Raw genomic sequence first — 17,422 nt, 5'->3', positions numbered from 1 at the left:
TGTTTTTGAAACAAATCAGTTTTTCTTACAGAGGTTTATTTGCTCGTTTTCACGAGCATCTGACTGCTGCAAAAGAAAAGTTCTATCAATCCTGGTGATAAAGAGTTAATAATTTTCATAATCCAGTGAAGCAATTATTAAGTAAGTTGCCATTTTTTGGTTTCAGCTCACTGACCCAAAAGTCTGACTCCAGTGTGAAAATCAGCTGCACACTTCCCCTTTTTGCTCCCTTTTGACTGGTATGACTCAGAAAATAAACTGTGGTCTTCAGTAAATCAAATCTGCTGGAAAAGGGAAGTTGCTGCATTTGAAGGTGTGTGTAATTTTACACTTTTCTCCCCCTACTGTGCTATTTTGAAAACTGGGTGGGAAGAGAAAGGTTAGAGGAGGTTTGTAGCTATTAGAAGGGAAACACGGTGGAGTCGGTTTAATTATAGACTCATATTAAGATGCTTCCTCATACCTTACACTGCAGGAGGAGCTGAATTAGACGTGACTCATGATCACATGTCATGTTCAGGATTGTGGAATTGTAGGATGAAAGCCTGATTTACAGCATCGCACAGCGCCATGCTTTTTGTTTTTATCTGCACCTCCGTCTTTTAACCCTTTGTAACCTGGATCAACATCACTTTTCTTGTGCTGCATTCAGTTGACTTTCACAAAACTTTGAACCTTTATAGCCTGAACAATCTGGTTGAAATTTTTCATAAAACATGGGGAGGAAAAGGCAATGACCAAGTTCGCAAGAACTGTCCCACAAAAACAAAGAAGATGAAAATGGGAAAATTCTTAAAACAAAAAAAAACAATAATAATCCAACAACAAGAAACAAACCAAAAACTTATAGAGAAATGTTGAGTACAAATTATCTCTTTAAAACTCTGCTACAGAAAATTAACACATTTATAATATAATACAATTGTTAGCCTTTTTCCCCAGGTAAATGTATTTCTTTTTCTTTTTTTTTGCTTATTTTCAGGTATTTTTCTTGTCATTTATCTATTTTAAAATGTTCTCTTTTTTGGCTTATTTTCAGGTAATTTAATAGTTACTTGTAATTTTTTATGCCTTGCTAATTTGGAGCTATGTCTATTGACGCCTTGTTATGTTTTTGGGAGGGGAAATCAAGCCAACTCATTCAGTTTTTAAAGGATTAATTACAAAAATGGCATGAGCACATGTAGCGTGTAGCAGCTGTGTTTGCACAGTGATGGAAAGTAACTAAGTGCATTTACTCAAACACTGTACTTGAGTACAATGTTTAGGTACTTGTATGTTACCTGAGTATTTCCTTTTTATGCAACATTATACTGGGGCGGCACAGTGGCGTCGGTGGTTAGCACTGTTGCCTCACGGCAAGAGGGTCCCTGGTTCGAAACTCCGGTCTCCGGCTTCCTCCCACAGTCCAAAGACATGCAGGTCAGGTTGATTGGTGACTCTAAACTGCCCTTAGGTGTGACTGTGAACATGTAAGGTTGTCTGTGTATATGTGCCGACCCTGCAATACAGAAGGAAGGTGGGGTACACCTGTCCAGGCAGATGTATAGCCAGGCAGAATATACAGGCAGATGGATTTTGACACTCTGAAACCTGAGCAAATTGGCTTGATTTCTTAAAAAAAACAAAAAAAAACAAAACATCCCCAAAAACAAACAAAACAAAATACCACAAAAAGAGAATAAATTAAAAAAAAAAAAAAGAAAGGAAAAAGGCAAAAGGAATTGAGCAATACAAGTGTGTGTAATAAAGCGGGCCCTACGAGTTCTTCTTTTACTACTACTACTACTACTAATAATAATAATAATAATAATAGCAATACTTATTATTATTATCATTATTATTATTATTATTATTATTATTATTATTATTATTATTATTATTATCATCATTATTATTAGTATTATTAAATAGCCTATATAACTCCGGTACACCAGGTGGCGGTATGCAACTATACACATTGGTTTACAGAGAAGGAGAGACAGAAGAAGAGACGTCATGTCCGGGATACGATACGATTATAGCGAGCAGAAACCGTGTTAGACGTCTCTCAGGCTGCGTTACGACCCCATTTTTGCTAAACATTTAGAGAAACGTCGTAAAAGCGCCATTTCTCGACGTGTAGGAGCATTATGTGCATACGGTGTTAACGTTAACCGACCGTTCGCCTCGTTCACCGGACAATGAAGAAACGGAGCTCGGGGAAAAAGCGCCATGTGGTGGCGTGGGTCAACAAAGCGGAGTGGGATCAGGTTCTGGAGTACCTGTACTCCAAGGACTCCTCCTTACAGAGGTACGCGCTGCATAGGATCTCCGCGTGGAAAGGCCGGTACGCTAACAGCACCCCGGTGGCCGTGGACTGCACCGCGGACCTGGTCAGGTGTCAAGTGCTGGACCGGTCCGGACAGCTGGACGGGGACGACCTGGTCCTGCTGTACGGAGCGGCCCTCGTCCGGTTTGTGAATCTGATCACGGAGAGGCAGCAGGGGAGGGTAGCCAAACCTCTGAGGAGGCTGGCGGGGAAACTGAACATCCCGGAGTGGGTGGTGGACCTGAGGCATGACTTCACTCACAGGAAGCTGCCAACTTTAAAGTGGTGCAGAAAGGGCTGCAAGGTGGTTCTGGAGTGGCTCCAGCAGGAATACTGGTCCAGGCAGCTGGGAGGAGGGCCCAATGAGGACTGGGAGTCGGAGTCAGATGGAGAGGATGAGGAGACGGACCTAAAACAGCAGGGAGATGAGCTCATCGCAAGGCAGAAAGAAATGGAAGCCTACAAGAATGCCCGAGAGCTTCTGATCTCCTATGAGAAGGAGCAGTACCAGGCGTTTGATGGACTCCCAGGAGGCCATGAGAGGAACATGTGGCCGGCCCCGTTTGCAGACATGAGCTGGTTGCTCGGTGAGATCAAGCAGTTTGCTTTGCAGTCCAGTAACCTGCTGGTTGACGTGTTGCTGGAGGACGGTTTTTTAGTTCCTACTGTTGAGCAGCTGGAAACGTTAAGCTGCGACACGTCCAACGCCGAACCCAGACTCCCTCAGACATTCCTGCGCTTTTGGCTGCCTCTCCTGAAGATGCTCAACTCCCCGTCCTTCATCCACCTCCTCCTGGAGAAGCTGTTTGTGGAGCTGAAGCTGCTCGCCGCGGAGCCCAACAGTCACAGGGTGCTCTACATCTCGGCGTGGATTTCAGAAATCATCTTCTGCAACAGCAACAAGTTTGAGTATCATTTTGAAACAAAGGGACAGAAGAAAGCCAGGATGAAGGACAGGATCTTTGTGAACCGCATCCAGCTGAGGTGGCAGCAGCTGCTCTCGGCGTGTCTGGATGCTCCGTGTGTCAACACGCCTCACCTTCTGCGGTTAATCCTGGACGACATGGAGCATCCTCTCCCTCTGGAGACCCGAGAGAGGCTGCTCCAGCTCTGCTCCATCTACACCCAGATCCAGCACTCAGACTTTGAAACCTCTCCGGAGCACAAACAACAGCCCATATACACACTGGAGAGTTTGCATGAGAAGCTGCAGCAGTCACGGCGCCACGGCCACGCGTGGCATTCCTCGGCTGACGCAGAGCGGAGCGAGCCCTCACCCCAGGAGAGCAAATGGGCAGATGTTCAGGCTGAAAAGGCAAAGCTGCTCAGAGGGTCACCGTGGCAGTTGTGCACCGATAAGGTTTTTTGGAAGAACTATCCTCTCGGTAAAGTCCCCGGACAGTCAGATGACCCATCATGCCTCATGGTGGAAAACTACACGCCAATGACTGTGTTTGACCAGCCAGTGGAGTTGGAGAGCAGCACAACACACAGCGTCCCCGGAGTCATGGCAGCAGTGAGAACAGCCGAGGGCCTTCTCTGGAACCACAGCGACGTTAACAAGCTGAAATCTGGACTGCAGCTTTTCTGAGTCATGTTATAATGTTGTAATATAGCCCTCCAGCATTGTCGAGGTGATGCTCTTGGTTGTTTTTGACACTTGGAAAAAAGAAATATTAAAAACATGTAAGCGTAAATAAGAATCAAACTTTGTTAGTGGTAGAACACATATGCAAACAGTTTATTAACCCTTTGAAAACTGAGTAAATAGGCTTGCTTTCTCTCAAATACATGGGGAAAAGGCAATAAAGACCCAACAATTGTTAACAAATAAAAAATGTTTAAAGGAAATTACCTAAAAATAGCATAAAACGTAAAGCAAAAAACAAAACAAACAAGGAAATGACTTGGAAAAAAGTGGTGTATATATATATATATAAAGATTATATATTCTATAATAGATTTTGAATATATAATTCTAAAAAAGTAAAACAAAACAAGAAAATGACCGGGAAAAGTGCCAAATTAAAAAAAATCATATAATCTAGAACATATTTGGAATATATAATTTTAAGAACAACAGATTAAGAAGGTTTCAAGAAAATTGCCTGAAAACTAGCATAAAAATGAAAGTCAAAATAAAACAAACAAGGATATGAGCTGAAAAAAGTGTTCAAAATTTAAGCAAGAAAATGATATATTCTGTAACATAGTTTGAATATATAATTCTAATAATCATAGTTTTGGGATATTTATCATTAAAAATAGTTTTCTTGAATGCTCTGTAACTCTAACTCTTTTTTAACATTATTTTTCTGTTGTTTTTTTTCTTGACGCCTTTGACCAATTTTTTGCAGTTTGCCCATTGCCTTTTTTCCATCTACATGGAGAGAATTAAACCTTATTGCTCAAGTTTCAAAAGTTTAAATTCTTGTGAAAGGTGTCCGAATGCAGCACAAGAAAAACTGATATCCATTCAGGTTTCAAAGGGTTAATTGATCATTTGTCAGGCAAGACTGCCAAACATTCACTGGTCCCAGCTTCCAAAATGCAAGAATTTGCAGCTTGTCTCTATTCATATCATTCAGGATAAATGAAGTTAATGATTTTTTTATATCACGTTATTTTCTCAATTACATAAGTGCCAGAAGGTAGTGAAAAACGGCCATCGTAATTTCCAAAGTTGACATCTTCAGATGACTTGCTTTGTCAGACCAGTGGTCCCAAACTGTTTTGTTTTTTTCAAACACATTTGATATTTTATAGACAAAACAATTCATAAAATAATAATAAAGAGAAAAATAGTTGCAGCCTTAATGTAAAGCATCTGTAAACCTCATGTTGTATGTTTTGTTTTAATATTTTCAATAGTTGGCTGAGACAGAAGTGCAGCTAGTGCAGTCATTCAACACATCCTTTCACACATCGATAATGCACTTGATTAGGGAAGATTGTTCGATAGCATTTGGATATGGTTAATTCATTGGTGTTCAGTTAGTTTTTCTACAGTTAGTCATGCAAGTGAACTTGAAGTTTTAACCCTTTGAAATCTGAGTAAATTGGCTTGATTTTTTTTTTTCAAAAAACATGAAAAGGCAATAAGCAACAAAAAAGGAAAAGAACCAGAGATCAATAGAAATTTTATTAAAAATGTACAAGAAAATCACCTGAAAATTATTTTTAAAAGTCTTAAAAAAGCAAGGAAATGATCTGGGGAGTGTGCTTAAAAAAATTTATATCTATTCTATAACCTAATTTTAAATATTTAACTATGATAAAAATATATATTGTTTTTCCCTAGTTTTGTCCCATTTAAATCTACTAATTTCTTGCAATTTGTGGAACATTTCTCACCAAGATTCCATATTTTACCAATTCCCATATTTTATGAAAAAAATCACACCAATTTACTCAGAGTTCAAAGGTTCAAGTGCTTGGGAAAGGTGTCTGAAAGCTATGCTGTGGAAGGGTTTTGGAGTAGATGTCTTTCAGTTGAGAACTCTTGCAGAGGAGATGTTGTTGTAAGCACAAGGTGGTTTTGTGTTATACATTTTGTTTTGTGAACCTATGTTTAATAAAATCTATGGAATGAATATGATTGTGCTGTTTTTGAGTTTAAGTAGGGATGTATTATTGAACCGCTTTTAAAGAGTTTTCATAAATGGTAGAAGAATTTAAAGGGGAACAACACCTAAATAAAAAACTCAGACAATGTTTTTGAAAATAAGCTTGTCTCTCTTAAGAAAATAAGTCTCAAACTGAAGTCTGGAGCAGCTCCACACTTTATCCTCCATGACAATCACAAATTTTGGTTTTAAAACAATTTCTTGATTTAGGAAAGATTTGTTCATTTTTACCAATATTTTGTACTGTCTCAGACCATAAAAATAAAATGTATGGATTTTAGAAATGGGTAAAGTCCCCCTTTAACAACATTAAACATGGTAATCTTTTTAAAATATCAAGAAACTAATTAACATATTTACACGTTGAAGTGAAAAACTGAAAAACCTGAAAAAAAATAAATGTAGTGTACAACAACACTGATGTTAACATATACTACTTTTAGAACGCTTGCACTATGTCGTTTCTTTTGAGACTGTCAGAAGTGCTGATCTAGCTGTGGTCATTTTTACTCTTAGGGACTGTTTGGCACATTTAGGGCCGAGGCGACGCGTCGACTTAATCGATTACGTGATTACGTTGATTCACACAGCTCGCGTAATGAGAGCGTGAGCAGCGCCGGGCTCAACTTCCTTGCTTCCCTTTCAAAACAAAGCTATCTGACTGTGTCTCTGTGGACAGAATGCCATCAGTTGCTGATACAATGCATTGTATTTTGAAACATTTACAGGATTGGGTTGTCACCTGTGCAGGAGCTTGTATAACTTCATAAATGAGTGGAATATGTGCTTATAAATATGAAAATACAGCACCCATATCAGCAGGCAGCGGTATGCATTAAGGCCCATGTGACAAAATTGTTACATTCATATTGTTAAGTGCAAAAAATTATTTATTGAAACCCATTCAAACTGCAATTTTTGATCCTACAGCCATCAAGTATAAAAACATGCATTGTATTATTTTTTAACCATATTTGGCTTATAGAGAAAATACATGCTATATCCACTAGGTGCATTGTTACAATCAATGTTGCTGCAAATAATTGATGCATTCCAGGCTGTGATGATGATGATGATGATGATGATGATGATGATGATGATGATGATAATAATAATAATAATAATACAATTTTACTTTGCATGTAGTATGTTGAAATTAAGTTTTGTTGTTGTTTTTGTTGTTGTTTTTTTCAATTTTTTAAATCTAAAAATATAGTGGCATCATGACAAAAATCTGGCTAAAATTCTGAGAATTAATGAATGTTTGATATTCATGATTAGAACTGATGTTGTAAAAACAAAAATAAAAAAAACAACAAACAAACAAAAAAACAAACAAACGAGTGTGGTGTATTATGCTTTGTTTTTTTAGGCTCCTATTTCAGTTGTGTAAGGAGGTCACGAGGTCAAAGGTCTAGGGATGGTTAGACCTTGAAGCCACGCGTACAAAATACCGGCCCCAGGTTAAAAGTAACATGGAATGAGGCTCCTTCCAAATAAGGAGATATTTGTGGGGTCTTGTGATTGATCACAACAGGTGAAAAGTTGTTTACTGACAAATTTATCGATGTCTGTACCTATATAAGAGACTTGTATGAGCTGTGCGAGAGAGATTCGCATTGGTCCTGAATCCTCTCCCAGGCAGACCATGGTGCCTGGTGGATGCTGAACTTGCTGCAATAAATTGATTATTATGCAACCAAGTCGGCGTCCGCGGAGGTTTCTTCATCTTCCACACATCATTGCTACTTAAGAAACAACGACGCGAGAAACTAGAAATAGAAAATCATATTAATGGATATATTTTTTATAACCTGATTTTGAAAAGCTCATTTTGTTTACAGAGTGGTATCTGCACAAAAAATGTATAATGTATAAAAATGGTTCCTGCTGCTGCACCTTGACATATCTCAGGCTGTGATAATTTTTAAAAAATCAACTTAGTATGTAGTATATTGAAACAAATTCTTGTTTTTTTAATCTAAAACGTAGTTTAAACCTTGCACTAAAAATCTTAAAATTCTCAAAATTACTAAATCTTTATATATTATTATATAATATTACTAGATATTTGTGTTCAGGGCTGATTGTGGTTAAAAAAAAACGAATTGAAAGCATAAAATAATATTAATGTATAATATTTTTTAATACAAGTGTGTGTAATATTAAAGCGCCCCCTCCGGATTAAATGCGTCAGGTTGAAAATACAGTTGTTATTGTTATCGAATGACCAAAGTTTACAAGGACTTTTATTTTGAATATTTTCTCCGGAAGTGTCTTTGCAGATCTACGCCCCATGGTCCACGCAAATCGTTGGTGTTGTTCAAAGACGCGCCATTGTCCTTGTAACTTTTAGGCAGCTAGCGGTTCTGCCGGCGTACAGTGACCAGCACCGTTTCATCGGACGACTTTCTTCCAGTAGTTTATTGCCGCATTTATTTTTCAGACAGGACGGTAAGTTCTTGGTAAAAGTGGTGTTGTTAAAATTTGCTGCGTCACTCATGGGTTAACGCCTCATGGCTTTAGTCAATGTTAGATCGGTTAGCTTTAGCTTTAGCGAACCGGTACTCGCTGTCAAGTAACGTTTGTTAACATTAACAAGCTGAATACGATTTCAGTGTTAGTAAATCAGATGTTGACTCTTTGTTTAGTGCACGAGCGCATCCAGCAGGTGGACTTTAGTCACACTCTTAACCGACGTTTGCCGGGTGCGAAGTGCGCGCGATGCGAGGACAATGAAGGCCTTGTTAGCAAGCTAATGTTTGGACGCTTAACGTTACAGGTGCATGTTATTCTTTGACGAGTGAACTAATACAGTCACATTGTAACGTACACGTTGAAACCGTAATGTTGGGTGTATATACGACAAGACGCATTATAGAGAATTCATAGTATCTTATTGCATAGAGCTAGCTAATGCTGTTGGGCCTAGCTTCAGCAACAAGACAGTAACGTTGGTAGTACGTTAAGCCAACACACACACACACACACACACACAGCGCCTGGAAGAAAATGGAGGATCTAGAAAGCTAACTAAGAAATGACATGGTGTAAAACAGTTATTTAGTGATGCAACACAGTGGAATTGTTAATGTTTAGGTGATTCAAAATCTTTCACTAATTGTGCTTAGCTAATAGATTAATAAGTTCAACCACCACAATTCAGAGGAATCTGCTTCATTGCGTACATAGTTATTAACCATATTAATCATTATATTTTCCCTCTGGTCACACTTACCTATTTATGTGTCCAAAGTCCATAGTGAAAACGCATAGCTTCATGCTTTGTCTGTCATGAAATGGAGAAAACATTGACATTTTTAGTTAACAGCCTGTACTGTGCTAAACTGACAATGAATTGTATCAGAATGATAAATACATTAGTTGATTTTTCAAGATCACATGCTAAAGGTATATTTCATTGTCTCCACAGGTGAGGAATTACAAGATATTTTCTGGACAGCGTCCTTGCGGCCCCACTGTCAATCCACGATGATCACCAGAAGAAGAGGACTCGCCATAAACAACACAGATGCAAAGTCTCTGGAGGTTGAAGTGAAAACTGCCGAAGATTTCCCAACTCCATCTGAGGAGTTCCCAACTTACGACATTGACACCGCTGGAATAGAGCTCGAAGACCTGTTTGGAATAGAAGAATTAAAATGGACACTTGAAAGAGATGCTGCATCCCCAGCCTTTGATATTGAGTTGGCTGATCTTGGTGTGTTTGGTGCCAAAGACCAGGATTCTGAGGTTGACGTTTCAACAGCCTCATCTCCGGAGAGATCGTCGTCTAATTTGAAGATTAAGCACAGGCAAAACCAGTCAGGCAACATGATCAACAAAAATGCCATTGCTGCCAGATTGAATCGTCTCAGGAAGAAAGAGTACGTCACCAGCTTGGAGAAGAAAGTTGGCAGCCTGTCATCAGAAAACAATGCGCTCAAACAGGAGAACTCTCAGCTGACCAAGAGAGTGGAAGAATTGGAAGATGAAACCAGGTACTTGAGGGCTGTGCTAGCCAATGAGAGCATGTTAGCCCAGCTCTTGTCCAGGCTGAGCGGTGTGAATGGGATGAAATTATCTTCCTCACTTTTCCAGGGGCCCGACCCAAACGACCACGACTATGCTTTACCGAGGAAGCGCGTGAAAGTGGAGGAGAAAGAGACATCTGGTGGCGTGTGTCTGCACGTGGACAAGAACCACGTCTCAGTGGAGTTCTGCACTAAGTGTGCAGAGAGTGCAAGCACATCGCTCAAAATGTAGGGTCAAGTACTTATCTCTGTTTTCAGATATTGAGACTGAACTTAATGTGGCTCTGTACTGAACCTCTTGAGGGGGGATGAACACTGTTGAATTAAGATTACCTAAGAACTGTTGAATGTGCATGAGTTAATTGTGATGATGGTTTGAGTACACGTTACTGCTAAACCTTGTTGACAGTTTCTTCTAGGTTATGGTTGATCCACCATCCGGGATGAGTGGCTTTCTGAACACCTTTACCTGCCTGACTCCATGGTAAGGATCAGACAAGAAACTACTCCTTTGAAGTTGTCTTTCACAAGCCTCAGACGTTCAGCAGCAACCTTAGTGCTATAATTTTAATACACTTACTGTTTCCAGTTTTGAGTACTTTTTGTCATTTCTTTTGTTAACGGTTTTTGTTAAAGGAAATTATTTGATTTTAGTTAACATCTAAATGTGAGTTAAATTGTAGTATCCTGTATAAAGATGTTAAGATAAAGGTGAAGCTCCACAAAGAGTGATCTTGAATCAGCTGTCAAATTGGAAATGCTGGGGAAAAAAATCAAGACTGTAAATACTTTCTTTTGGAAAGAATTGATCTCTTTGTGAACCGGCACCATTGTACAAAAGAATGCTTTCATTTAGCGGCACCTATTTTTCTTTATGCTAAAGTGGATTCTGCTGGTGGAAGGGGAAGAGGCTGGACAAGCTGCTGCCAACGTGGCCTGGTATTTTTTAAAGGTAGTATCGGTAACAAATGGTATACGTGATTATATTTTACCAATACTTCACACCTGTAGCTCTTGTCACCGTAGCCCATGCAGCAGTTTTTTTTTGGGGGGGGGGTCGACTACAGCTGCTGCTGTTGCTGGGAGCAATGCTATCAGAGGCTTAAACAGTCTCATGATTATGTCTGGTATTTATTGACATAATGGGATGTATTAATAACTAAATACATCCAGAATTATCTGATTTAAGTGGTGAAATTGCCATTTTGTGTAACTAAATGTAAATGTGTATATACCTTTGAACACATATTGTTTGAGGCAAATGACCTTGATGTTGGACAAATAAATCATATTTTGATTATATTTGAGTTACAAATATCTGCTCTGTGTCTTGTTCTGTACTGTTGATATTAATGCATCTCTTCTTCTCTTTTTAAACAGCAAGCTCTCTGCAGATAATGGTCTAACTTTCCCTGAACATTTGGGTCGAGTCTGGTAAAGGTTGTCAAAACAAAATGAAAAAGACCTCATTTGATGCAAAGACAAAGCATGCAGTATGATGCCCACACAGATCAATCATCCTGCCTATGTTTTAGCCCATCTACTTCAAATCATAGATGCTTACATATTACAGCCAGTCACTTTTCAAAGCTTAGTTTTTCATTTTTTTGTTTTGATTAATATGGGGTGGGAGGTTTTACTGTTATAGGTTTGTATTTTGGGAAAATTGATATCACTCTCTTCTCTGTATGTTATACATGACGCTACAGCTAGTTAGTAGGCCTCACAATATATCATAACAATACTTCCGTCTTGATGATATACTCGCAATTTAAAGTTTTGTGATGTGCGGAGTATTTTGATAACATTTACTACCCTTATTCAATTGTACATTATGTCCTTTAAGGAAAACTTTGTCAACATTTGTTTTATCTAATCAGATTAAGTTTTAAAGATGAAGTTTCTCACTTCAATCATTTTTACTATAGTAAAATTTACATTGGTAATAGATTTTATTATTCTAGATGGCTACCAAACATTTTAACTAACTAATTTTAATGCAAAATTTTTGTTTTTGCCCCCCCTTTTTTGACATGTGACTGGGGCTGATTGCAGGATTGTTCCCCAGAGCTGTTGAACCTAATTTTCATTTCACTACCATAACACGTCTCCAATATCAGTTCCAGGTGATTTGTGCAGAAATTCTTAAGTCGTGCAAACATTGCATCAGCCGTTTGGGTCTCAGATTATCTTACAGTTGATGGTGATGAATGTGGAGGTCCTGGTCTAGTGTGGTTACATATGGTTTCCAGTTGTGAGGCTGGTTGGATGTACTGCCAAATTCATGGAAATGACATTGGAGACTGCTTATGGTAGTAAAAGGAACATTCAGTTCATGGGCAACAGCTCTGATAGGCATTCTTGCAGTCAGCCCTCAGAACTGGAGACATCTGTGGCGTTGTGATGTGTGATCAAACATTCCTACTAGGTTGCAGAGTTAATAGTTTTATAACCTTGACATTCCAATTCAAAATCAACATTTGAATGCTGCACGGCCCCATTTTTCCCTGTTTAAAACCAGAGTTTGTGCACGGTTGCAGGTAAAGATTAAGCTATGCTAATATAGTTGGTATTGTACTCTTTGTTGATGTAGATTTCAGTAGCGGCCTCATAGCAATGTTTTGGTACAGCCCTACAAGCTAGCTGAGTTTAGCATGATGACTTATTTTATCTAATTAGCAGATCAACACCTTGTAAAGATAACCAAAACCAGCAATTTGTGGTGTGCGGTGACTTACTGGAGTCAAATTCCTAAAGCCCCTCTCCCATTGCACAAAAACCTCCTAACACTAACATCTGGCTTTTTTATTAAGTGGGAAAAAGTTCTGTTGCTCGTACTGCAGGGTCAAATTACTGTGCAGCAATCAGCTATTTATCAGCTCCAGTACCGGTTGGCTTTGAGTGGCAATGATAGAAATACAACACTCGGGTAGACGCGCAAATTTAGCCTTTTTTATGGATTAGATGCAGTGACAAGCTGCCACAAAATACTGCACGTCTCCATCCAAGCAGCACTTGAATATCTATCCAAGTTAATCAGCACCGAGCTTGAATGAGTAAAAGGATTAAACACTGTAGCAATACTGGCCTCCAGGCTGCTTTCTGCTGTTCACTTACCTGTTTTGCGGCCTGTCCATGATGTCAAATGTGACACCCAAACTTACATTGGCTTCTATATCAGTTCAACTGTCAACTGGAAATAATCGTTTTACTCGTGTATTGATATAATTTATGTTGTGGGCTTAAGGCATCCTTTTGCTGAATATTTTAAGTAAACTAATAGTATTAATGGTGACAGCTATTAGTTCCCCTTTTGAGCATTAATGAACAGCATGTAAACATTCAATAGATGGATTGTACACATTGTAGTGTAATATAGTATTGTAAGCAGGCTGATTTAAAACGCATTAATGTACAGCGTTTGTCAAGAATTGCATTTCTTCCTATCAGGTAATATAACGTTACAACTATGACTCACCATGTTGTATTTGATGTTGTTTTAGAGCAGCCTCCACTGATAAGTGCCCTCCAAGGAGTTATAGTTGTTGAAAAAAGCCTAATTATATAAATTCTCTTACTTACAAATTCATCAAAGTGAAGTAAAGGCTAATTATATGTCCATGCTGCTCATAAATGCAGAGTAGGGTAACTATGTAAAGAAAGTTGAAACAATACTGTAATCGTAAAAGCTGCACACGCTGCTTATAGTAACTGAATACTTGATTAACCCTTTGAAACCTGAGCCAGTGCGTTTGATTTCTTTCCTTCACATGGAAAGAAGAAAATTAGCAATTTAACAAGAAATTGCGCCCCCACAATGATCAATTTAACAAGGAAGTGCCCAAAAAATGAAAAGTGAAAAGTTACAAGGAGATAATTACCTGACAATTAGCAAAAAGGAAAAGTAAAAAATAAGTAAATCACCTGACAAATGTGACAACATTTTAAAAATGTTATTATAAATGATGAATACATTGTCCGTTGATATATAGTGATATGTGTAATATCACCTCAGATAATTATAGATAATATTCAGGTCCTTTGACTGCCACCCCACCCTTAACTAATTCATTGCATGGTGTTTCTAGTTAAGTTGGTCATTTCCTTTTTTTCTCCATGTTTTTTGAAAGAAAAACATTGAAATAAATAAAACACTTTTTTTTATTTAATTTTTTTTATAACCTTTTTGTTTCGGCAAACTGGCAGCCACATTTTAATCGGTGCTGGACTTGAAGTAGACGGGCTAAAACCTGCTTGAGACAACATTGTAAACCTTTGTTATTAAATTGAGTAATTTAAAACCTTGTAGAACTTTTGAGGGTAGAAAAGCACAATCATGACATGTCATTAGCAACCAAACATCTGTGCTTAAGACTGTGAAGTTTTTTAGCAAAAAAAAACAACTGCTGAGTAGGCTACTGTGTTTCAGCTTACATACAAACCAACTAAGATTTGTGCTTTCATCTCACAAATGCTGTGTCAGTCTTGACGAAATTTAGCTGCACTGGCCATTAATCTTTTGGAAAAAATCGGCTTGATTTCTGTCAAAAACGTGGGACGAGGGCAGTCCACAGCTTCAGAACAAACAAATAAACGGCAAGAATTTTGTAGGAAGTAATAAGAAAATGACCTAATAAGTGACACAAAAGAAAAGTTGAAAAAAGAAAATTCCTATTTAAAAGAAAAACAAATCCAACAATTTAAAAATGACAATGATAAACTAATCCCAGATATCCTAATACCATTTTAAGTCATTTTCTTGTTGCACAACTATTTATTAGAAATTTGCATTTTTATGTTTTAAAAAAAATCAAACCAATTTTGTCAGTTTTCAGAGACTTGTGAAAGGCATTTGAATGCAGCACAAGAAAAGTGATGTTTATTCATGTGCTAAATGGTTAAATTGTGATGAGGTCACAGGTGAGAGCTGCGCTGTGTTCCAAAAGTCGTTCAACACACTAATAATATAATATATCTCATAGGTCTGTGTAGGTCTAATATATATCTCACAGGTCTGTGTAGGTCTAATATATATCTCACAGGTCTGTGTAGGTCTAATATATATCTCACAGGTCTGTGTAGGTCTGATATATATCTCACAGGTCTGTGTAGGTCTAATATATATCTCATAGGTCTGTGTAGGTCTAATATATATCTCATAGGTCTGTGTAGGTCTAATATATATCTCATAGGTCTGTGTAGGTCTAATTATATATGTCTCATAGATCTGTGTAGGTTGACTTTGGAAAATGATTTGTAGATGACACCCTCTGAAATGTTAATCACTTAGGTTATTGTGAACTGATATTTGAAAGAGTGTGAACACCATTTGCTGCTGGTAAAAGTGAAGCTAATCTTAATACTTTCTATAGTGCTGGGTAGGTTATTATGATTTAGAAGTTTATTTCTATTTTGTATTGATTTCAACTAGTAAAGTAACAAGTAACTGAAGCTTTTAAATAAATGTAGTAGAGTGTAAAGTAGCCTAACATGGAAATACTCCAGTAAAGTACAAGTATGTCAAAAGTGTATTGAAGTAAAGCTCTTAATTAATGTACATAGTTACTTTGCACCACTGTACAGAAATTAACACTTGGAGCTTTTATGATACAAGAGTAGCAAACAGTTAACAGTGCAGGCAAAACTGATATACAGGTGCATCCCAAAAATTAGATTTTTTAAAAATAATTTAATTAAACTTTCATATATTGTATTTTCATAACACATAAATCAAAGATTTTTTTTTCTTTTTTGTTAATTTTGATGATTATGGCTTTTAGCTCATGAAAATCAGAAATCGAGTATCTCATATTATGAGAACATTTCCTAAGATCATTCAAAAATGATAAGTATGTTAATTTATATACTCAGTACTTGGTTGGGGCTCCTTCACTACCTACATCAGTGGTGTGGGGTGGGTTTGGGGTTTCTAATGTTTTGAAATACTTTAAAAAAAAAAATTACATCAATTTTTTTTCTGGCTGTAGACCATAATTATAAAAGTTATCATAGAAGATGCTTGAAACATCTTAGTTCATGTAATGAGTTAAGAATATATTACATTTTCACTTTCTTAAATAATTGATGAAAAAAAATTAACTTTTTCACAATATTCAAATTTTCTGAGATGAACCTGTGGGGGAAATAAGTATTCAACATGTCAATATTTTCTTTCATTAAATATTTTTTCCAACGCAGCTATGCACATGAAATTAACCCCAGACATTGATATTAACTAAATAAAACCATGCAGGTAAAAACAAAAACAAAGACCATTTAATTCCTAAAAAAAGTTATATGCAATTAAGAAGAATAGATGAAAAAAGTGTTGAACACGCCAGCTGAATTTTATTTGATATTTGCAATGCCAGCTTCAAAATGCTTCATGTATGAAGAATTTAATCTCACTGTGTTCAGGTGGGATTTTAGACATTTCCTCCACAAACAGACCATGCCTGTATTATTCCTTAAAGCCTGCTGCTGCTTCCTTATCTTCAGTTTCTTCCACAAATGTTCTTGTTGGGTTGGAAACTGGTTATAGGGTCAATGAGACGCCTTTATTTTGATTCCACTGGAGACATCGTCCTTTGCAATATGTAATGTTTTGTCCTGCTGAAATATCCACCTACATTTCATCCTCATCGTACTGGATGGCAACAGATTCTTCATAAAATTTCCTGATATGCTGCTGCAGCCCCATACGCAAATGCATCCACCTCTAAACCCAAAAGTAGGTATAGTTTAGTTAGGGTTGCGTATGTTGGCGAGGGGCTCTATGATAGAAGAATTGAGAGAAACTGAACAACGCCACCGGGGGATACACCTCTGGAAATACAACTTGAACCTTAAATACGGTTTGAGAAAAAAGGGTGAAGTGCACAGCCTTGTCACTGAGGAGGCAGAGACATGTTTCAAAATTAGAGCAATTATTTTTATTCACAATAATCAAAAAAAGCAAAGTAATCAAACAGGCAGGGACTGAAACTGACCAAATTATATTATATTAAGCCATCCAAACTAGCATATGAAAGTCATTTTATACTAAATCGTCCAAAATGGCAAAAAAAATTTCATACTATAGCATGGAAAAGATGGTGGAGTCTGGTGTGTGTGCAGGTGGAGGTGCTTGCCAACGTTCAAAACCTGAGATACCTAAAACATCGAGTGGCAATGTGATAGTGGAAGATGAGCTTCTGAACTTTTTAGTTGTTAAAATGAAGACTCTTAGCAATGATGAAATTGTGCTGCTGGCTGCAAATAACTTCTCATCTGAGTGGACTGAGGAGTCAAAGAGGGTTCTTTTCGAAGTTTGCCCAAAAACCGCAATGCTGTGTTTCGCACAAGAGTCATCAGAAGGATACAAATAATATCAAGGCATGTGTGAAGGTGCTTAATGAATGTGGGGAAAACATTCCCAGGTTTGTTTCGCATTACCTGGATGAGCTTCCACC

General features: G+C 37.7%; 2 protein-coding genes across 3 annotated transcripts; both read left to right on the top strand.

Moving 5' to 3' along the window:
* The first annotated feature begins 1,977 nt into the window (after positions 1-1,977).
* On the top strand, positions 1,978-5,904 carry las1l (LAS1 like ribosome biogenesis factor). The gene has a single exon (XM_042491840.2). It carries the CDS (start codon positions 2,184-2,186, stop codon positions 3,900-3,902), a length of 1,719 nt encoding a protein of 572 aa, XP_042347774.2. The 5' UTR covers positions 1,978-2,183; the 3' UTR covers positions 3,903-5,904.
* A 2,305-nt stretch (positions 5,905-8,209) lies between these two features.
* On the top strand, positions 8,210-11,286 carry crebzf (CREB/ATF bZIP transcription factor). Of its 2 annotated transcripts, XM_088082642.1 has the most exons (4): positions 8,210-8,391; positions 9,371-10,199; positions 10,381-10,455; positions 10,855-11,286. In XM_088082642.1, exons 2-3 carry the CDS (start codon positions 9,430-9,432, stop codon positions 10,388-10,390), a joined length of 780 nt encoding a protein of 259 aa, XP_087938768.1. In that variant the 5' UTR covers positions 8,210-8,391; positions 9,371-9,429; the 3' UTR covers positions 10,391-10,455; positions 10,855-11,286. The 2 variants fall into 2 exon arrangements, with proteins under 2 accessions (XP_087938768.1, XP_087938767.1); XM_088082641.1 differs by having other exon boundaries at positions 8,234-8,391; positions 9,371-10,455.
* Positions 11,287-17,422: the final 6,136 nt, after the last annotated feature.

The sequence above is a fragment of the Plectropomus leopardus genome, chromosome 9 (assembly GCF_026936395.1).
Source record: "Plectropomus leopardus strain MGB_pleo_1.0 chromosome 9, ASM2693639v1, whole genome shotgun sequence".
NCBI classification, from domain to species: domain Eukaryota; kingdom Metazoa; phylum Chordata; class Actinopteri; order Perciformes; family Serranidae; genus Plectropomus; species Plectropomus leopardus.
Note: the sequence above shows the minus strand (reverse complement) of the source record. Positions and strands in the feature narration are given on the sequence as shown.

Bases quoted from the DNA above. Each gene is read 5' to 3' on its own strand.
- las1l (XM_042491840.2), top strand. From the start codon at position 2,184: ATGAAGAAACGGAGCTCGGGGAAAAAGCGCCATGTGGTGGCGTGGGTC.
- crebzf (XM_088082642.1), top strand. From the start codon at position 9,430: ATGATCACCAGAAGAAGAGGACTCGCCATAAACAACACAGATGCAAAG.